We start from the raw sequence: 23124 nt of genomic DNA on the forward strand, positions 1-23124 counted from the left end.
TTTTCTGAAATTTTCTCAAAAAACGTATTTATTATTATTATTATTATTATTATTATTATTATTATTATTATTATTATTATTATTATACATTTTCTGTACCCGGGAATATTATTTACATTCACCCGTCTCTATTCAGTATCTCAGAGGTTCGGAATCGATTCCCGGAAGCTATGCAAAAAAAGCAGCGAATTACCCAGAACGGGTTATAAACATATTCTGTACTTATATTGATGTATTTAATATGTTATATATTATATACTTATATGCTACGCTATTCTGACATCTAGTGGTGCATATCATGATCAAATGAAGTCTATGTATACATACTTGTTTCAGCCGAGCTTCTTGTTCATGCATAATTCGGCAGATATTTATTGTCTGGTCTCATTCTGATTTGTGGATGTATTTGCAATCGTAATAACAAGAATGTCTATTTTTTTGACAACAATAATAAACTAATAGTAACATAAATAAACACCTAAATTGAATTTAGAATTATGTAGTTTCATTTTACTTGAGTTCTCGCGGTGTTATGCACCTAACGCCACGAGATTTTGAAACTGATGTGGAAGGGGGCGTATGCTAGAAATGTAGCTACAGTCTGGCAGTGACGTACTACTGTTTTTGGTGTTTTCATTTTACAGAACAGAGGAAAAGTAATTAATGTTTAAAAGGACGTGTTGAAATAATGTCGGATCAAGAGGGTCCGTCTACTTCCCGGGATCCGAATGCCGAATCCGAAGAGGTCAGTGATGACAGTAAACATCATTTTCAGACAGGCTCACCAGGAAAAAGGCATTCAGGATAGACATAGGAGAAGTTTGCTGGGTTTTGTTCATTTTGGGGAATATGGCGGGAAGGAATCTTATCTGCATACAGATGTTATCATGGTTGCTTTCAGTATGCAAAAATAGGATCTGTAGGGGGCAGACCGCTTATTAGCGATTAGTTTACATGCTGCTCTCTGGTGGAAAAATGTATAACCAGACAAACAAACAAAAATAGTTAGCTTGCAAGCGACTTAGAAATTTCTAGAGAGTAATGTTAAGCGTGACTGTCGTGTTGATGGTTGGTAGCTACCTCGGCCACATATTTCAGTTTCTAGGAAACACAACAAAATGAGGCAGCTAATTGGCTAATTAACTACCTAGTTCGTGACTATTGGATTAGCATTCTAGCCAGACAACCAATGAAAACTGGATAATGATAGCTATTTAAATTATGCTGGTATATAAGAGGCAAATTTTCTTTATATATATGTATATGAAGAAAAGAAGTTAAAGCTGAGCAATATTAAATTGAGGCGGTTGTACATTACAATTAATATTAGAGTCCAGTTAGCTAGTTAAGTTATTCATTGTTTTCTAACAATAGGAGTGAACATTGCATTCCTTATGTAGATTGTATAAACTGCTGAGTTTGGTGCTGTGTGTCTATTTGAAATACCAACATAATTAAAATTAGGGCGTATAGGTACTTTAATGGAATCTTACAAACAGCACTAATGTCAAACTGGCAATGTGCAAGAAATTAAAACAGATTATATGGGGGTCTGTCACACATAGATCTTTTATCCAGACGGAAGCAATTAATCAAAACAACCATTGTGTTGCGAATATATAAGCATCCATCATTACTAATTAGCGCAATGCCGTCTTTACACTTCATACAATAGCAGTTACAAATTACTGCTGTGTTATCAGTAGTAAATATTGAGGCTTACAATGTTACTGCCAATAGTATGACTGACACATGCTGTTGTCTACATGTAGAAAGATCCTCCATTCCTGCTTAAATTGCCTCCTAAGACCACAGCGAAGAGAGACGAAGGAGAAGTGGATCCTGAATATGAAGAGAAACGGGTAATCAGTATGTTTGTGTGATTTTGGTTGTTTATTATGATAAATTAATGTTGGGTTTACAAAAAAAATAGTGGTAAAGTCGTGTTTGAGATTATCATAAAAACAATTCAGATAACATGTCTTTGAAGCTATTTTTCAGTATGTTTGTCATTATGTATGCACAAACTATGTATCCTCAGATTAAAAACATTTTTTTTTCTCTTTTCATCCTTAGAAAGCTGACCGAGCAAATAGATTTGAATTTCTGTTAAAGCAAACAGAACTTTTTGCACATTTCATCCAGCCAGCATCACAGAAGTCTCCCACGTCTCCTTTGAAAGTAAAGCTTGGTCGACCTCGAGTTAAACAGGATGAAAAACAAAACCTACTCTCTGTTGGAGAGTAAGTTGCATTGACAGTCACCACCTGAGTTAATTTTTATTGAATTACCTATACTTCTTTCTCATAGCCCTTAGTATTAATTTATCCGAAAATATTTTTTAAGGAAAAAAAATCAGTTGGATGGTGGCTACAGGACACATTTTTTGATGCAACATAATTCTTTTTTTCTAGTAATCGGCACAGACGTACAGAACAAGAAGAAGATGAGGAGTTACTGTCAGAGAGTAGGAGGGCTGCCAATGTCTTGGTTCGATTTGAGGAGTCCCCATCTTGTAAGATGTTTTCACATCTATTCATTTTTAAAGCGCTTATTCAATACATGAAAGCAGGTTTGGCCTAGAGCAGTGTTTCTCAACTCAGTCCTCTGGGACCCGCATGCAATCCACATTTTTGCTCCAGGAGTTGGGGGAGAACAAAAACATGGACTGTCTGGAGATCCCTAAGGAGCGTTTTGAGAAACACTGGCCTATGAGGACTGTAGGAAGAAACCGGGATACATGAAGGATCCCTGAGTGAGAACATGCAAAACACACACAGCTCTGGTGATGTTAGACATTCAACCACATGGGATTTTTTCTCATCTTTCAAAAATACCATTGACAGGTTTAAGAACCTTTTGCATTGTTTATTAGTAGCTGAATACAAATTCACCGTTTAGTAAGACAAGTTTGAATAGGAGTGTTTGTTTCCTATAAGCCTTTAATTCATCACAGTCAATAAAAAAGGAATGGTTAGACAACAATGCATCATTTACATTAATAGGATTTTCCAAAGAATCTGATTACTACACTGGACAACAGTAAAGTATGTTTTATAGCAGGGCTATTCAAATCACGGTCCTCGAGGTCCGAGCACTGCTGATTTTCCAGCCTTCCTTTACCTGTGACCCAGGTGTGAAGCCTCTGGCCAATCAGAATCAGTCTTTATTAAACTAACTACCTGGGAGAACTGAAAACACGGCCCGGATTTGGAATCGAGGTGCAGATTTGAAGAGCCCTGTTTTATGTATGTTCAGGTAAATAGTGATGAGGCACAATGTTGACATTTGGTTTGATTTGTATGTCAAGTCTAAATAACAAATATATGTGGTCTATAAATCATTAGTATTTTTCGGATCAAAATAAGACTTACTACACTTGATCCTGATTGTGCATTTTTTTCTATAATTTTTTTCTTCATTGTTACATTAAATTACAGGGTCTTATAACTTTTTTTATTGACATGTTAAATTTGCTGTAATAAGAGTTGTTGGTATTAAGTTTACGTAGTCAAATTTCAGTCAGATCTTTCACACTTTAGTTTTATGAGGTAAATCAGATTGTACAGTAAAAAAAGCATTTTGTAATTACTTTCCTTATGGTGATTGAAGCACAGCTGCTCTAATAAGTGAACCTGAAAATCACCTTGAACCAAGCCTTCACTTTTCCACTGTTTCACATTTAATTACTATAGTTCATTTTTTGTTTAGATGTGAAAAATGGAGCACTGAGAGATTACCAAATCCGTGGTCTCAACTGGATGATATCCTTATATGAAAATGGCATCAATGGAATTCTGGCTGATGAAATGGTATGAATTGCCAGTATTATTAGCAATAATAACAACTAATAATTATTAAATAATAATTATTAGTTGTTATTATTGCCAGTTACTTAGTTAAAATATTGTGTGTGTTTTGTTCTTATATTGTTTATGCTGTTGTAAATATTAGCGCTTGCCTTTTCTGTATTGTATGCAGGGCTTAGGGAAGACCCTGCAAACTATAGCTCTACTGGGATATTTGAAACACTACAGGAACATTCCAGGGCCTCACATGGTCCTGGTCCCCAAGTCAACTCTCCACAATTGGATGAATGAGTTCAAGCGCTGGGTCCCTTCCCTTAAAGCTGTCTGCCTTATTGGAGATAAGGACGCAAGAGTAAGTGTGTCATCTTATTTCCCTCTATTTTCATTAGACACTGGAGACTCATCACTTGAAAATCAGTGTTATACAGCAAGAGACCGTGCTTATACATGTCGGTAACTAATGTCAATGAAAGTGAGGTGCGGAATAAGCCACATCACCCTGGCTTTGTTTGATGGCTTTGGAGCGTATCCAGAGTAAATCTGCGTACTTTGGTGAATACCTACCCAGGAAACAGGCATGAAGCAGGGGACCCCCCCTAAATGGGATACTAAGGATTTGTGGTGGTGGGGGGGAACTGATTCAGTTGTAAATCATGATCGTTCAAGGTGGTTTGAGTTAAAAATGTTATTTTTAAATATCAGTTTAAACGTAGGTTACTGTAATGATGCTGGTGAAGTTTGTTACCGATAATATACAGTATTTGCCCAGTTGTATAAACATTTTGTTAAGGGACTAACATGTGCTGGCATGAATGACCATGTGTGTGCAGCGACTTTTCCGGCACCTTCTCAGTTTAATTTCAAAGTAAAGGAAAACTTTGGATCCCATAACCTAAACAGACATAGACACGAATACTACTATATGCAGGATTTGCAATGGTAATATATTGTGGTAATACCAATAATGTGGATTTTTAATGTAAGAAGATGTATTCTTTCCCAGAGTTCTAATGGTATACTAAATTTACAGTTGTATTATTAATTAATAACAGCTGTAAACCAAACATAAGGCAGTGTGTCTGTCGAACGTGTCTTTGGATGCAGTGTAAAAACATTTAAGTCTAGCTGCTTTCTGGAAATGACCATTTTCTTATTTAGGCTGCCTTCATCCGTGATGTCATGATGCCTGGTGAATGGGATGTTTGTGTCACATCCTACGAAATGGTTATAAGAGAAAAATGTGTTTTCAAGAAATTCAACTGGAGGTATCTTGTCATAGACGAGGCCCACAGGATCAAAAATGAAAAGTCCAAGGTCAGAACTGCCCATCAAGATATTCTCTACACTTTCATTGCACAGACTGAAAATACTAAAGAAAAATATAGTGTTGACTTGAGTATTATGTGAACCAATGTACTGTAAAGTTTTTCTGATATGCAGTTCATACTGTTTATTTCTCTGTCCAAATCTGTACATTCTGATATATTAATGCTGAATTTTAGTAGTTAGCTTATTAGCGAATAGGAAGGGCTCCTTTGTTGTATACGTGGAAAAGGTATTTAATTTGGCTTGAATAAATAAATTTAATACGGAAGTGGTAAAATGGGAAAACAGCATTGATTTCCTCTCTTATAGAGAGGAAATTATTTATAGAATATTTGGACATACCCTAACATGGAACATTGTGGGAAAATGATGATGATGACAAAAGATGAAATGTAAAAATGTCATTTTGGTACATAAAGTGAAAATAGATATAGATATGTTGATGTAATGTGATTTTGCAGTTTTATTCAAGTTGTCTTAAAAAATCAGTAGTCTAATTCAAAGGTATTTATCTGTAGCTGTCTGAAATTGTCCGGGAATTCAAAACAACAAATCGACTCCTTCTGACTGGAACACCCTTGCAGAACAATCTTCATGAGCTGTGGTCACTTCTCAACTTTCTCTTGCCTGATGTCTTCAATTCTGCGAATGTATGTGGACATCTTAGTTACTTGCAACTTTTTAAAAATTTTGCGTTTAAATTTAACATGCGTCATTTTATTGTTTCTTTATAACCCCATAATGAGGCATTCGCTTAGCTGTATCACATTTATTTCTTTTGAACATCTGAATTTATGCAGTAATTTGGTAGCTTGCGTATTTATATTTTGAATATATTTGTAAAACTTTTTGACAACGGCAGATTTGAAAAACTTAAAGACTTTAAGAAACTTTAAGAAACTTGCACGTGAGGGTCACTAAGGGCTTCGGAGATAAATTACTAATTACTCAAAGCTGTCCTTTTAATATGTCTGTTTTGCTTTCTCTCCCTTTTTCATCATTTTCCACGTAAATTCAAATTAAAGAAGCTCTCCAGCTGCATTCCAGAATACATGTTACGCGAGTGAAACAAAAGAGACTAAAATTAAGTCTTTTTTTCAGGACTTTGACTCGTGGTTTGACACCAACAACTGCTTAGGTGATCAGAAACTAGTAGAACGTCTGCATGCGGTATGTTTCTCTCACTGCTTTGCTCACTGTTTTGATATTTACTTTTTTTGGTTGGTTCTTCTGTTGTTCAGCTTAATAAAATAAAATAAAAATGTTAATTTTAAAATATTTCCATCAAGGTGCTGCGACCATTCTTACTGCGCCGTATAAAAGCAGAAGTGGAGAAAAGTTTACCCCCCAAAAAAGAAGTCAAAATATATCTTGGACTCAGTAAGATGCAAAGGGAATGGTGAGTGTTCCGTTAACGCAGCAGGTACATCCTTTGACGACTCGATTCTAGGTCTTGTCATACTAACATACAAATATATACAAATATTCTCTGTCCCCACAAAGATAAACTAAATTTGATAGAAAATCTGCAGCCAAAAGTCGTGTAATTTTTTTTTTTTTGGTTGCTAAAGAGTGTTAGGGCCATCTAAAAGGAAAATTGAGATTACAGTTGAAATTTTAACACCAGATACCTGTCCGTAACTGTGAGACATCTGCCATATAGATGCCTCACATTAAGCTGCTTTCTGGGTTTATTCCACATGAAATGAACTCAGATCTCAGAACACTTTATTGCCAGTATGTGAATGTACCAGAATTGGTTGTGGTTCAGTGCAAAGAATAACAGGGACACATACAGTGCATACAGGTGATACAGTACATATAATCTTCAGTGCAAATGGAAGAAAAAAAAGACAAGGAGCTTGCAGTGCATTAACACAGCACAGTACATACCCCAATCCTTGCAGTGCAACAATTGCAGATTGCATCTGATGGTGTTATATGTGCGTAATGTGCAAGAAGGCAAGTGTGCAACATAATAAAGTCAGGAAGAAGTGCAGTAAATGCAGAGGACCTTGCTACAATATATATGTATAAATAAATTATATATATATATATATATATACACGGTCAACTGTTAGTGGTATTATAACAAAACTGGATTCTAGAGCAGTGTTGATGTGTTCTCTGGAGTGAGGAATCACGCTTCTCTGTCTGGCAATCCGATGGACGAGTCTGGGTTTGGTGGTTGCCAGGAGAACGGTCCTTGCCTGACTGCATTGTGCCAAGCGTAAAGTTTGGTGGAGGGGGGATTATGGTGTGGGGTTCTTTTTCAGGGGTTGGGTTTGGCCCCTTAGTTCCAGTGAAAGAAACTCTTAATGTTGCAGCATTCAAAGCCATTTTGGACAATTTCATGCTCCCAACTTTGTGGGAACAGTTTGGGGATGGTCCCTTCTTGTTCCAACATGACTGCGCACCAGAGCATGAAGCAAGGTCCATAAGGACATGGATGAGTGAGTCTGGTGTGGAAGAACTTGACTGGCCTGCACAGAGCCCTGACTTCAACCTGAAAGAACACCTTTGGGATGAATTAGAGCGGAAACTGCGAGCCAGGCCTTCTTGTCCAACATCAGTGCCTAACCTCACAAATGCTCTCCTGGAAGAACGGTGAAATATTCCCATAAACACACTCCTAGACCTTGTGGACAGCCTTCCCAGAAGAGTTGAAGCTGTTATAGCTGGGCAGGTGGCGAGTGGTTCGAGAGGTGATGGACTGGTAACGTCTCCCTGATGGCAGTTTGATGAACAGATGGTTGCTTGGGTGTGTGGAGTCTGCTGCAGTCCTCACTGCCCACCTAGCTCTGGAAATGAACAAACCTTTTAAGGTTGAAAGTCAGCAGCCAATAAGAACATAAGAACATAAGAACATAAGAAATTTACAAACGAGAGGAGGCCATTCGGCCATTCGGACATCAGCCAATGAGCTTCTCGGCTGAGTGGATGACCCACTGCAGCCTGGACTCGGATAGGCTGGTGGCAGCAGGGAACTAGACGGTGATGGAGTTTGTCACAGCACTGTCTATGACGGCCGAATAGAAGTACATCATGATGCAATGTGACATGTTGAGCTTCCTGAACTGGCGCTTTTTTGGCTGGAGGTGATGTGCTTGTCCCACTTAAGTGTGTTGTAGATTGTGGTCCCTAAAATTTAAAATGACTCAACCACAGACACGGGCTGGTTCTTAACCCTCTGGGGACGAGCGCATTGTCGGCGATGCAGCATATTTTTCGCTCTTATTTCAGTTTTTTCTCGCTTAAATCTTTATGTAGAATCATGAAAAAACACGCTGACTAAATCCGTAATCTGTCTTCTTTTCAAAACATCCATTGTCAGAAGTATTAAATTTTTTTAAATTAGGTTAAATTGACAAAAAAGTAAACCATGTCACCATACTTTGTTTTCCCTGCATGGGGGGCGTGTAGTACCGCTGTCACCTGAAGATCGCTATTCACATTCTGAATAGTCTCATTAGCGCGTATTCAGATCGTATTCGCATGGTAATTTCATGAACAATGCAACGGTGAAACACGACCCAGATACATCCCCATCAGCGCCATAAAAGGCGGGGGGGGGGGGGGGATACTTATTTATCCAACTGAACTACACCATTTAGTCATCTTCATATACCCAAGACTTTGGTGATCAGATATCTGGGATCAAAACAAACTGCAAGCATTGCTTACTATGTACTTTTATTATGTTTCTGCAATTGTTCCAAACTGCATTTTGCAATGTCTATACTTTGATGTCAGATTACAAACTTAGCATAAATCTGACATATTTACAATATACATTAAAACTAAGATGAATGTAATACCAAAACAAATATATAAGAAATAATTTATTTGCCATGAATTAAGTTTATGATATTGAAAGAAATGTGTGATCATGCCCCAGTCAGTTCCCTACCCCAAGTTCCCAGAGGGTTAATCTCCAGGGGGGTGGGTGTGAGGGACTGATGGCGGAAATCAGTCCTCATCTCCACTGTCTTGGCATCATGGAGCTCCATGTTGTTTGAGCGCACCAAGCCACAAGATGGTCGGTCGACTTGTTCCTGATAACTGGTCTCATTACTGTTGTTGGAGATGAGGCCCTTCAGTTGTGTCATCCGCAAAATTTCAGGATTTTTTTGGAGCTGTCCTTGGATGTGTAATCATTTGCGTATAGTGAAAGCAGGACAGGTGAGAGGACATAGCCCTGAACAGAGCCGGTACTGATGGACATCGGATCAGAGAGGCCCAGCCTCACGTACTGCTCCCTATTTGGCAGGAAGTCCACTGACTGATGCTGGAGGCTACAGTAAGCTGGGTTAACTTGCTGTGGAGCAGCTTTGGCAAAATGGTGCTAAAGACCAAGTTTGTTGAAGCAGTTTGGGACCTTGTAAGACTACAGAGAGGTGCTGAATATTCCAGTGAAGACAGGGGCTGATAGGTCTGCACAGTGTCTTAAGGTGCCGGGTGATATACCATCAGGGCCTGCTGTGTTCCTGTTGTTCTGTTTTGTGAAGAGTTTGCCTACATCTTTCGGTGAATGCAGGGTGAAGGGTGGAGGGGAGGCTGAAGGGGGTGTGGAGTGACTGGTTGCAGGGGGGGTGGGGGTGGCAATGGGACCATCCTCAGAAGTGGATGGGAGGGCAGGGCCTAGGGGGGCTGAGTGTGGCAGACTCAGGGGAGCTGAGAATGGGCAGATGTTGATTGTCAGTGTCAAACTGGCAGTAGAATTTGTTGAATTGATTGGCCAGGCTGTGGGAGGGAGAGTCTGAGGGGTTCTTCACTTTGAAATTGGTAAGTCTCTGCTCTAGATGGAGCAGCTGTATTTGTTGGAGAAGTCAATCTCCGGTCGATCCTTGTAAGTGGCTTTCGCAGCTTTCAGGGCTTTGTTGAAGCGTCCCTTGGCAACCCTGTAGTCCTCCCTGCCGCCGGACCAATATGTCCCTTGGAGAAGCAGAGAAATGGTGGAATGCACCTTTTATGTTAGTGTAGAAGTGTCCAGAATCCTGTCCTGATGTGTACGGCAGCTTACAAGTTAGTGGTATTTGGGCAGGTCATATTTCATGCTGCATCGATTGACACCCCCCCCCCCCCCATGTTTAAAATTACAGCGCTGGGGATTTTGTTTTCCAGATCATGGATTTGGTCTGCCAGCAGTCGTTCAGCAGTGTCAAACTGCACTAGGTGCATTTGCATTTGCACTAGGTGAAATGTAAATTCCAGCCGGGATAACGGAGTGGAATTCTCTGAATAGCTGGTAACCAGCCATTTGAACGGCATTGTCTGGTATAGCTGAATTCAGCCACATTTCGATAAAGCAAAAAAGCTGAAATATGTCCATAATCCTTATTGGTTCTGGTGAGAAGAGAAAGTTTGTCCATCTTGTTGGAAATAGGGCAGACATTAGAGAGTTAGATTGCCATGAGTGCAGCACAGAAGCCTTTGGGTCTCCAGTGAACCAGAGTGCCCGCTCATCTGCCTCTGGGCCTGATGGAAATGAAGTCTGCTAGGACATCAGCTCTCAAACTTTTCAGCCCACAACCCCAAAATAAAAGCACCAGAGACACACTGCCCCCCCCCCAAGTTTATGTTAGTGGTCTACAATCTTTATTACAGCGCGAGCTCTAGTGGTTATTTTGCCGACCGCGGGGCCCCCTTGGTAGAATTATCACAACTGGCCAGTTGCACATCATCTCTCAAACCCGCACTTTGGGACCGACTGTGCTTGGAGTTGTGCTTTTACCTCAAAATTTCCTACTTTAATTTCAAAGATTTATTTTGACTTTAATCTCAAAACTTTCAAGTTTAATCACAAGAATTTATTTCCACTTTAATCTCCTTTTAAATGGCCCTAATGCACTTCTGTACACTCCTATGTAGGAACTTGGCCAGGATATCTGGTATGATTTTTGCTAGTTTATATGAAATAATGAACTCTAGGACTAGTCATTTTGTTTGAAAATTTTTTATATGGATAATTTCTTTTTCAGAGCAAATGAGAGAGTGCAGCCAGGAAATGTGGTGGTAGGGGCAGAGGCTTGGCTGTAAAAAAACATTTGGAAAACAAAACCTCGTTAGCATTTAAGAGTAACACTTCATTTTAATTAATTTAATATATTGTTAAACCTAATGGGTTTTATATGGTTATGTGGGTGTATTTTGTTGTTGTAGAAATTTTTTAATTTTTCAAATATACCTTTAAATGGTTTCAAGGAGGAATTTAACACATGCAACAGTTTACTTACGGCAAGTATTTATAAAAATGTATAAACTTCTAATGTATTTCACAGTGACCAGGACCTTTGTATTTGAAAGCTATTTAAATAATGAAATGAAACTTTGCTGTGTAGTTAGATATTAGTATCTTTTTTTAGATTCTCAGCCACATTGAAATATATCCTTGTGAGAACAATACCTTATGGTGCAGTTATGAAAGTAGTTTCTTCAGTCATTTATCTTTCAAAAACAGACATTTAATTCTGAGTACCACTGAATAAAACCCTGGGAAAATGCTAATTCTGTAAAACCACAATTCATTAAAGTTGCCTGCAATTAGAAAAACAATCAACCTTGTTGCACATGCTAATCAGGAGTGGGAATATGGCTTCTTTTACCAGCTAAATAAATAAAATCATTTTTATTTGCACAAACACAAGTGCAGGTATACTGGAATTCCTCTCTTCACCTGCCCCATCTTGCTCTCCATAGCTTGTGTGTCACAGCTCAACGTCAGCCAGCGTGTGGAACCCCAGGAGTTGGGGGTTAAGGGCCTCGCTCAAGGGCCAACGGACATGTGACTGTTCCGCTGAGGCTAGAGCTCGAACTGGTCACCTTCCGACCGCAGAGAGAGAGACTTACCTAGAACGCGGAGCCTCTCACTGCCCCAAGCCTTGTAGTCGTGTGACTAGGTGAATAGTTGTAGGAAGCAACACATTACATTAGTGAAAAGGAAAATCAGTTTGTGATACTATTTATCTATGTGACCCAACCACTAAAACTCTAGAAGACTCAAAAATAATTAAAACGATTTAAATTCCTCCATGTGAGCACGGGAGAATAATGATAAAATCATGTCGATGTGTATATATTTATAGTCTTCGATTATTCGAACTTTGTCCAGGAAAGGTTTTTGGGACAGAACAAATACAGGGATATCAATTTTTTAATTTCTGAATACGTTTTCAAAGACTGCTGCTTTACAACCATTTATAGGAATAAATCTGTTTTTGTTTTAATTTATACTTTTCATTCAGGTATACAAAAATTTTAATGAAGGATATTGACATTCTTAACTCTGCGGGGAAGATGGATAAAATGCGGCTGCTGAATATCCTGATGCAGCTACGAAAATGCTGCAATCACCCTTATTTGTTTGACGGCGCTGAACCAGGTCCACCGTACACTACAGACACTCATCTTGTCACCAACGGTGGTAAAATGGTAGTTCTCGACAAACTGCTACCCAAAGTCCAGGAACAAGGTAAATGCAAAAATATAAAATTATATTTGGTATATTTGTGTTTTTATCCCATATACATACAGCTCTGGAAAAAATTAAGAGACCAATTTTTTGTTTAATTAATCTCTCAATTTATGGGTATGCGTTTGTGAGTAATATGTATTCTTTATGCAAAATGCAGCCTGGTCCTTCTCTGTTTCTCATTAATGAAGGGCTTCTTCCTTGCATTATCGGACTTCAGTCCTGCTTCTAGGAGCCTGAAACCAGTCCTAGCAGTGCACTTCTCACCACTTAATGTTTTCCATTTTTGAAGGTCACCTGAAGTCATCCTCCGATTAATGAGGCACTGTAGGATAAGTTCATCACTGGCATTAGAATATCTCTCCTGCCCTCCACCTGGCCAGTGTCTCCTGCTTCACATTGTTCTTGTGTGCTGCTGTCTTAGAAACCTTGAGTCTGGAAGTAGCCTGCTGTTCAGTGTAGCCTTCTGCCAGCAGAACCGGGATTAAACCAGGATTTAAAAATGCAGATTCTTAAAGAATACGGAGTGGACTCATTTTTTTTTCCAGAGCTGTTTTTACATTTGCTTTTGTTTTTACTTGTACATGTGCTAAGTTTCAAAGATATTATTGAAGAAATGTATATTACCTTGTAGCAAGAGCTGCTTTACCTCCCGAGATTTGTTATGGGAAATTTCCTATGTCCCATTTTATATTACTGTATGGTTAATTTATATGGAAGTATATTGGTTTCATTTTATTTTTTCATATATGTTAGTTTCACTGCAAATTGGATATTATCAGTTGACTGTTCTGTTTCTCCTGTAAGGCTGTGATTTTGATATATAGTGATCCCCCTCCTATCGCGGGAGTTATGTTCCAGACCCATCAGCAATAGGTGAAAATCCACGATATAGAAAGACCATATAATTAAAAAAAAATATATAATTTAAGCCTTAAAATACCCCTCCCACATGCTTTAAAAGCGATAGGTGAAAATCCGCAATATAGAAAGACCATATAAATATATATATATATATATATTAATATATATAATAATATATAATATATAATTTTTTAATTAAGCCTTAAAATACCCCTCCCACCCGCTTTAAACACATGTAAACTTATTAAAACACACTTTGTAAACACATAAGATATGTGGATGTTGATATGAGTAAGATAATTCACAAAAAGTTTGCTCACAACAATCGGACCACAAGCAAGGTACGCGATACATAGAGAACTGTGATGCGTCAGGGGAAAATCCGCGATATAGCGGGGGCGCGATAGCTGAACCGCGATATAGCGGGGGCGCGATAGCTGAACCGCGGTATAGCGGGGGATCACTATAGTACTTTTGCTGATCCGTTATGTTGTACTTGTTTAGTAATTGATTTTGGATGATTGATAGGTTCCAGAGTTCTCATCTTTAGTCAGATGACCAGAGTCCTTGATATCCTTGAAGACTATTGCATGTGGAGAGGTTATGAGTATTGTCGCCTTGACGGAAACACCCCACATGAATCAAGAGAGGTTCAAAACACTTTATTCTGCTAATGTTTTCATATCCTAATATATACACCATTCTAATATAATCCCATAATATATATTCCAATAATATATATTTCAGTGAACATTTCAAATATCCATAATTATCACTGCCAAACAGTCATTGTTTAACATGTATTTATAAGCTTGAATAACGACTAGTCAATGCTATTCTGTGTTTTTCTGGAAAATTCTGACAGCAAGCAATCGAAGCCTACAATGCTCCGAACAGCACGAAGTTCATCTTCATGTTGAGCACCAGGGCAGGAGGACTTGGCATTAACTTGGCTACAGCAGACGTCGTCATTCTCTATGACTCAGACTGGAACCCACAAGTTGATCTGCAAGCGATGGTGAGTGTCCTTGTAGTGTTTTAGATAGTATTAATAAAGTATTCATATTTATTTGTTTTGCTGATATGTGCTTGATATATAAACTTGTTCATGATCTTGCACCTCCACCTCTCAAACAATGTATATTATTTTGCAGAGATATATTCAGAGTCTCTAGGTCCTTTATGAGAGGTGATTGTTATGTGAGTTTCAGGAAAACCTTTTTTGGCCAGTCAGCTTTCTCCATTAGTATAGTAGAAAAATGGAATTCAATTCCAGTTCATATTAAAAACTGTACAAGTTTCAGCCAGTTTAAAATATCTTTGAAGACATGGCTGAAGGCTAATCAAAGATGTGATCATTAACCCATTAATCATTTTTTTATGTGATATGTGTTGTTTTATGTGCTGTCATATATGTATTGATAGTAGTGTCTTTGTGTATACTGTACGTAGTCCTGTGTTATGGTTTATAATTTTAGGTGAGATGATGTTGTGGTTATTATATGTATCTGTTACATGTTGTGTTGTTTTAGTATAATGTTGTTTTTTTCCAGCCTCCTGCCCAGGGACCACAGATGTAAATTAGCTGTATAGCTAACTCTGGTATAGGATTTGTTCTGTACATGGCCCTTGTTAAATAAACTAATAAACTAAACTAAAGCCCATATTTTATGTCATAAAATATACCCTGGTTTTTGTTTTTATTTGAGGACCGTGCTCACCGGATTGGTCAGAAGAAACCAGTGAGAGTATTTCGCCTCATCACTGAAAATACAGTTGAAGAAAGAATTGTAGAGAGGGCTGAGATGAAACTCAGACTTGATTCCATTGTCATACAGCAAGGTATTTTATATTGCAAATATTCAGAGGTAGGTAGCTCATGTCCATAAAGTAAAAATCTAGACCAAGATTTTGTTTCACCCCACCAGTTGAGTATTTTGTGCCTGTGACTCATTATGTACAAGCGGTTGGTTGAAACAAAATCTTGACCTAGATTTTTACTTTATGGACCTGAACTATGAACATTTGTCAAAATGTAAAGTTGTGCCCAAGATTGTAAAGTTAAATTTCATTAAATTCATGACATACACTTTTGTTAATATATTTACTCTATTCTTCACCCAAAAAACTGTAACTGTGTGCAGGAAGACTGATTGACCAGCAGTCCAATAAGCTGGCCAAGGATGAGATGCTGCAGATGATCCGTCATGGGGCCACCCATGTGTTTGCCTCCAAAGACAGTGAGCTGACAGATGAAGACATCAATACTATCGTAGAGAGGGGTGAAAAGAAGGTAAAGCATGCATAACTCATCGATTGAAGGAAAATACCCGCAGTAAATCCTGCATTTGCTCAGATAAGCTCTTCTATAGAGTTTTTCAGTGGCTAATATTCCTACAGACGGCTGAAATGAATGAGCGTCTGGAGAAACTTGGAGAGAGTTCACTGAGAAACTTCACTGTTGATATCGCGGGAGTAGAGACCAGTTTGTACAATTTTGAAGGAGAAGACTACAGGGAGAAACAGAAGGTATTGGTTTCACAGTTCTTACTATGCATATACTCATACACAGTCATGCACCGCATAACAACGTTTCAGTCGACAATGGACTGCATGTACGATGCTGGTCCCATAAGATGGAGCATATGAAGTACATAAGACTTCATAATCATAGGAAACAATTATGTTACTGGTTTATGTATTTACTATACGTTTTGTAGTTATTTTAGAGTGTACTCTTTCGACTAATAAAATATTTTACTGAAAACAGTATGTCGTGTTAAGAATACTGTGTATGTATACTCTATAATGTTCACACAATGACAAAATGGGCTAAAAATGCATTTCGTAGATAGTTTCCTTGTCATTTAGCGAAACAAGATGTTTCACTTGCCGTGTGTCCTGTTTGCATTTCTGTAGTAGTTACCCAGTCTTGCCTTCACTAGGAAAGCAAGTAACAGAGGTAGCATACCAGCAAGAAGCAAACAAAAATTGAACGATTATGCATTTTGTAACATCTTTGAATAAGATTTCAAAAAGTAGAAGGTGTAACAAGTAGTTTCACTTGTATCTTTCAGCTCAGCATGATGGAATGGATTGAACCTCCTAAAAGAGAACGGAAAGCTAATTATGCTGTAGATGCTTATTTCAGAGAAGCTCTACGAGTCAGTGAGCCCAGAGCACCAAAGGTAAAGGAAATTTACAAATGAGTCAACTGTTAACTTTCTTACAATCACACATCACGCTGAAGACTGTCATAAGCTATATGTTTACTTGATTATTTTCATATTTCTTTAGGCTCCACGTCCTCCAAAACAGCCTAACATCCAAGACTTTCAGTTCTTCCCTCCACGTCTGTTTGAATTGCTGGAGATGGAAATTCTACATTACAGAAAGACAATTGGTTACAAGGTACAGTTGTTCTTTGTCTTCTTTAACGATAGAAAGGAGTAATGGTAGATTGAGGTTATCACTCCGTAATGTTTGTCTAAATGTAATGAAAAAAACGTAATTTTACCACAGACACTTTTAACTGAGATGTGTAAGATGTGTATTGTCATGACAAATTTTGAATCATGAGGTCTCTGCCAATTTCCACCTCTGCTAGTTTATATGTTTTTGTATTTTTTGGAATATTTTATTTCAAGATTTATTAGATATTATAAATTTAAACATATATATTTTCAAATACACGATAAGGTAACATTTCTTGACTTTACTACAACAGCACCTTAATCAGTTTTTCATCATTGGTAGAAAAAGAATCAGGTGCTCTACAGTATAAGGTAGTCTCATGTGACCTTTTCTTGGTACCTACATTAAATGGTGTGAAGTGCACATTTTTCAGCAAAATCATACTATATTAACTTAAAAACCATTTCTACTCACGGTATTGTTTGCCACATTGGTATTCACCTGGGACTGCCATCTGCCAAAGCCTTCCACACACAAAGAAATATCTTCACTGGACCAATTTCCTTCCATAATAATTCTTCATGGACCAATTTCCTTCCATTTTCTGTTAATCTGCCTTTAACCTTGCTGATAAATGGGAATTTAGGTACAAATACATATTTCAGAATATTTCCCAGTGCGGAGCAGTTGCTTTGTACTGGCATGGCTCCCAGAAGCAGTTTACGGCTTTGATACTTCGATGCTTATTATGGTACAAATTTTTTTGGATCGTAATTTTCTTACAAAAAAGTTTTCTTTATTCTAAAAGTTAATTTATTTTTATGTGTGAAATGTCAAAAGAATGATTTGCGTGCACGCTCATTTATTATTCTTAAATATATTTTTTTCAGTCAGAACATATATTTTTTCAGTATGAGATTCCATTTTCCAAGATTCTATTTTCTGTATTTTACTAATTTATTATTTATTAATTTAGTTGAATTGTTTTGAAACCAATATTATTTCCCCATTAGATATGTTTTACAGTAGCTTTGGCAAATACAGACGCTCCTCTACTTACGAACTTTCAGACATACGAACGAAGAGGACTCTAAGTCCAAATTGTGTTCATTGGGCTCCCATTTCCTGTCCACAACATCGATTGTTTTTTCTGCGCGCCAATTCCACCTGGTACGACTTCTGGCCGCTACTCCCGCCGCGCAGCAGCAGCAGCGTAGCGTGCATACTCCCAGCATCCTAATTCTTTGTATTTGTGTATACCCTTAAAATGATGTTGAATAACGACTTACGAATATTTCAAGTTAGGAACAGCCATTTGGAACGTATCTCATTCGTAAGTTGAGGAGCGTCTGTAATGTGTAGAAAATTCTTATTTGCTATTTAAACTAGCTGGGAACCAGAAAAGTAATGAAAAGCTAAGCATTTCTCAGTGCCCCACTGACGGTACGGTTTTAAGTGCTCCTCCTCCCATCACCAGAATGTGTACTTGGGGTAATTGCAATACATGTTGCTCTGATTTCTCTGGTTTTTAGGTTCCCAGGAACCTTGAAATTCCTAACTCAGCTCAAGTACAAAAAGAAGAACAGAGGAAGATTGATGAGGCAGAGCCCCTATCCCCTGAAGAGATTGAAGAAAAGGATAAGCTCCTCACGCAAGTAAGATGATGTTAAAGTGTGTTCATAGACCAAATAGAAGTTTATATACAACATAGGGCTGCACGTTGGTGATTTTCCCTCATGATTCTTGAACAGTATATTTCTCTCTTTATTATTATTATTTTTTTACTTTACATATTGTCTTTATGAAGATCGAACAAACACTATGATGCACAATACATTGGTTCACATATCAGTATCATCCAATATTAATTTAAAATTAAGATATTGGCATCAGTCTGATTGTGTTTGTCTACTGACCAATGCGTAATCAAAATTCAAAGTCAGAGCTAAAGACACAACAGCTGAAATAATGGAGATGATTGCACTGGATGATGTAAACATTTTCCGTAGTGGAGGATTTTTTCGGCTCATTCATCACGTTAGAGGTCTCAAAGTACCAGCCCGTAACATGTTAACGTTTGATTGTAACTACATTCTGTTTGCTATGTTTCACCACATGCAGGTGACCCGGAGGTTAGCTGGTTATCAGTATCAGCGATATTAGCCAAAAATATATTGGTATCAGTCAAAATTTCCACAAATGGTGCACTACTAACAATATGATTGTTACTGAAATGGGACTGTCACATCAACTTCATCTCATTTCCAAATAAATAAAATTAAACCTTGTCTGCTATTGATTATTAACACCTGTTTTTCTGCCGCTTTTCCTGTCAGCTGTGTCATTTGTTGATATAGCTTTCAGAGAAAAGGGGTGTGATTCAATGGATCTCCTTGCTAATGCAGACATGGCAGAATGCGTGTAATGCAAGAATGCATTCACATAGGGGTATGAATCGAGATCATGAATCAGCCTAGAATGAGAATGCATAGGATTATGAATCGAGATCATGATTCAAAAATTAATCGTGCATTCTTGTTCTGGTTTGATTTGAAGCATAACTTAAATGTGTTTGAATATGCATGGATATGTGTATGTAGCATGGATGGGACAGCCTTAAAAATATGAAATGTTATTTGTAGGGGTTCACAACTTGGAACAAGCGTGACTTCAATCAGTTTATTAAAGCAAATGAGAAATATGGCCGTGATGACATTGACAATATTGCACGTGAAGTAGAAGGGAAAAGCCCTGAGGAGGTCATTGAGTATTCAGGTAGGAGCAAATAATTAATGTGCCATTGCTAATTATTACACTTTCCTACTGTTGATGGGTTAAAAATTAACGTGATAATATGGCTTCTTTGGAAAATCTGTGATATTTAACAATTGTTTTTATATTTCCTGCCTGTGTTTTGAAGCTGTATTTTGGGAGCGCTGCAATGAGCTGCAAGATATTGAGAAAATAATGGCCCAAATTGAACGTGGTGAAGCCCGCATACAGAGAAGAATTAGTATCAAGAAAGCATTGGATGCAAAGGTATTTACTTTACTGGTGACTATATTTAACCTGTGAATTCCAAGTTTTTGCGTATGCATATGAAATCTTGCCCATTATATTTGACACACATAAAAAAATACTCTGACCCCTATTGAAACATGTCCATGACTGAAATAAATGTTTTTTAAGTATGTCTTTCCATAGATGACCCTTGATGAGGATTAAAACTCCTTTAACTGACTTAGGAATGCACAAATATTATCTTCTGACAAACTAAAATAAATGACATATGGGTCATTCTGTCTCAACTGAACTCGCCCACACTTAAATTAGAATTAGAATTCTAATTCCATTCTGTGGCATTTTGTTGACCCCTCGGCCCATATTAAAAATCTAGAATTTCTCTGGCCTATTTCATATAGTTTAGTAGTAATTCCCTGAGATTTTTTTGTCATCCCTAAAAATGCTTGGTCAGCTATTTTCAGTCTTTGGCCTGATTCCAAATATGTATTTATTTAGCTTGCTGTATGTTCCCTATTTTAAGATAAAAAAATCCTTCTCTAATCTGTCAAGAGGCCCAGATTCAGTTTAAGGGGTTTATTTTTCTTTTAAGGGTTTTATCGACAATTTGATGCTCAAATGGCTTAAAACAGAAAACACCATTCTGGTTATTTTCTTATGTCGTAAAGGGAACCTAGAAATTTCAAATGACACAATGAAAGTGACAATATTTTTACTACTGCTTGATATTATGGGCTTCTCGACAGATTAGAGAAAGATCGTGTTAGAGAACAAATTGGAGAACATGTCATGGACGTGTTTCAATAGGGTCACAATATTTTTGGATGATTATTAAATGCTTGAGCATGGACCATTTGTTGCGTCAGAATGACCCATAAGATGACAAACAATGGAAAACCTTTCAGTTTGCTACATAATGATGGTAGTTTTTATTAGTACATCAATGGTAGTTATTACATTATTGGCTGCTACACATTTGTTTTTTTAATTTATTTTGTAATGGTTATTGTTTTCCTCTTCTGTGCTGCAGTTTTCTTCTTTGTCTGTTGTAATAAATTATCTTGTTTAATCTCTGCTGTCCTACATGTTTGCCCTGCCTCTTGGCAGTCCCTAATCCCGTAAGCTACAACACGTTTCATAGCTGTCTATTTTTTCTCTGAAAGTAAAATCAAGATATTTACATAATGTTTTTCACAATAACTTAAATATGTATATGTATGCTTATATTTTAATTTATATATACAGTTCAGTCCACCTAATTAAAAATGATCTTGTTTCAGATAGCAAGATACAAGGCCCCTTTCCACCAGTTAAGGATACAATATGGTACAAACAAAGGGAAGAACTACACTGAAGAGGAGGATAGATTCCTCATCTGCATGCTTCATAAAATGGGCTTTGATAAAGAGAATGTTTATGAAGAACTTCGACAGTGTGTTCGAAATGCACCCCAGTTTAGATTCGACTGGTTCATTAAATCTCGCACAGCTATGGTATGGATACAGAAAAAAAAAAACATTTAAACTTCATTTAGGATATTATAACTGGATGAAAGGTTTAAAACCTGCAGCTATACTCAAGAAACAAATTATAATTTGACAAATGTTTTAATTAGATTGTGATAAGAAGTCATGTTATTGAATGAGACATGGCTTGATTAGAAGGCAATAAGCATGCCGAACCTGCTACATTGATACAGCATTGAATGTAAAATACACTAAACCATAAAATAAACCATAAAATAGAAACTTTTATGGTCTAGGATGAAAATATTTTCTTTGTTATCTTTGAGACAATTACTTTTTATTATCGTTAATGGGGTCACAGTGTTATTTGATTGTTCCAAGAATCTTTTTGTCAGATCTCTGTCTGTCAGTTTTAAAGTTAAGGTAGCTGGTAAACTTATACTTTAATTGGCAATCTAGTCATGTGCAGTCTTTGAACTGACAGTCATTTCTGAAAATTGTTTTTTTGAAATAGAACATGATCATTTACACGTACAATTCAGCTGAAATTGAAGTTATTCTTGCTCAGTTTGTTTCTTTTTGCTTATGTAGTTGTAGAATGAATAAAAAAAGTTTATAAAAAATAAAATGTTAATTTTCAAAAACCATTTGATGTACATAGTAACATTTGGGTAAAAGGGCCTAAACCTTTAGTAGATGCAGAAATTGAGATTTCATAATAAACTGGTGACCTATGCTTTCCGTTCAGGAACTCCAAAGACGCTGCAATACCCTTATCTCACTTATCGAAAAAGAAAACATGGAGATTGAAGAGAAAGAACGTGCTGAGAAGAAGAAAAAGGCTCCCAAATCCCAAACTGTAAGTTTTTAATACCTTATATTTTGCATTATATCAATTTCTTTGACAATATTTCCCTGTAACTATTAAGATGTGGCATTAGACATATGTAATATAATTAAATAATGATTTTATATTGAAATTTCATTTTTAGGTGCATAAAAGAAAGGCAGATGTACCCTCAGAGCCAACAGGACGCAAAGATAAAAAAGCCAAAACCTAAATATCCAGTATTTTTTATTTGGGAAGTTCTTTGTATTTCATTTGTTATTGATGGCTGGTGCAAACTGTTGTCGAAGTGACCTGCTTCTTTGGTAGACTGCCATTCACTTTTATTCTATTCACTGTTACTCAGTGCACTTTCATACTTTATACAGTATATAGTGTGAGTCTGTTAAATGCCTTTGCTTTGTGCTTCATTTAGCATGCTAAAAAAGGGCTTTTGTGTGCCTCTGTTTTTGCAGTATTTTGACTTATTAATGATAAGTTTCTAAACTACAAGCTTAAATATTAAGAGGATAGTGATGGATTGAGTTCCACGGCATTGTGATGTACAGAATATGACCCACTGCTTTGCACATTACCTAGCACTTTCTATAAACATTTCCCCCCATTTCATCCATTGTAATTATTATCCCATGTTAAAATTTTAAATATGGTGTTTATTGATTTTTTAAAATCAAATTTTAAATAAATTTCATGGGCCCCTTTCAGCTGAGTGCATATTGCACTTAAACTTGCCTATCAAACTGTTTCTAGAGGTTTGACGAAAATGTTTTAGAATGTATTATGTATGCATTTTAAGGTGTGGTCACTCATGCATAAGGATAACAAACTGATTTCTTTTTGTGATTCATAAGTGTTCACTCTATGGAAATGACTGCAACTTCCATGGCAATTATATGTGATTATTAA

General features: G+C 37.1%; 1 protein-coding gene across 2 annotated transcripts; it reads left to right on the forward strand.

The window, feature by feature from the left end:
- The first annotated feature begins 555 nt into the window (after positions 1-555).
- Positions 556-22922, forward strand: smarca1 (SNF2 related chromatin remodeling ATPase 1). 2 transcript variants are annotated; one of them, XM_023834156.2, is made up of 24 exons: positions 556-745; positions 1773-1862; positions 2077-2243; positions 2415-2515; positions 3712-3812; positions 3982-4161; positions 4968-5123; positions 5654-5785; positions 6237-6305; positions 6425-6534; positions 12380-12606; positions 13999-14120; positions 14336-14488; positions 15180-15312; positions 15615-15763; positions 15871-15999; positions 16548-16658; positions 16768-16881; positions 18417-18539; positions 19527-19659; positions 19805-19923; positions 21186-21398; positions 22120-22230; positions 22364-22922. In XM_023834156.2, exons 1-24 carry the CDS (start codon positions 689-691, stop codon positions 22430-22432), a joined length of 3069 nt encoding a protein of 1022 aa, XP_023689924.2. In that variant the 5' UTR covers positions 556-688; the 3' UTR covers positions 22433-22922. The 2 variants fall into 2 exon arrangements, with proteins under 2 accessions (XP_023689924.2, XP_072557954.1); XM_072701853.1 differs by lacking the exons at positions 556-745; positions 1773-1862; positions 2077-2243; positions 2415-2515 and adding an exon at positions 3139-3258.
- The last annotated feature ends 202 nt before the right edge of the window (positions 22923-23124 follow it).

The sequence above is a fragment of the Paramormyrops kingsleyae genome, chromosome 18, assembly GCF_048594095.1.
Source record: "Paramormyrops kingsleyae isolate MSU_618 chromosome 18, PKINGS_0.4, whole genome shotgun sequence".
NCBI lineage: Eukaryota > Metazoa > Chordata > Actinopteri > Osteoglossiformes > Mormyridae > Paramormyrops > Paramormyrops kingsleyae.

What these genes read in the sequence shown, in the direction of transcription:
- smarca1 (XM_023834156.2), top strand. Translation starts at nt 689, where the DNA reads ATGTCGGATCAAGAGGGTCCGTCTACTTCCCGGGATCCGAATGCCGAA. An exon ending in ACTACAGGGAGAAACAGAAG is followed by an intron (nt 16,000 to 16,547) that starts GTATTGGTTTCA and finishes TGTATCTTTCAG; the next exon opens with CTCAGCATGATGGAATGGAT. An exon ending in AGGATAAGCTCCTCACGCAA is followed by an intron (nt 18,540 to 19,526) that starts GTAAGATGATGT and finishes TGTTATTTGTAG; the next exon opens with GGGTTCACAACTTGGAACAA.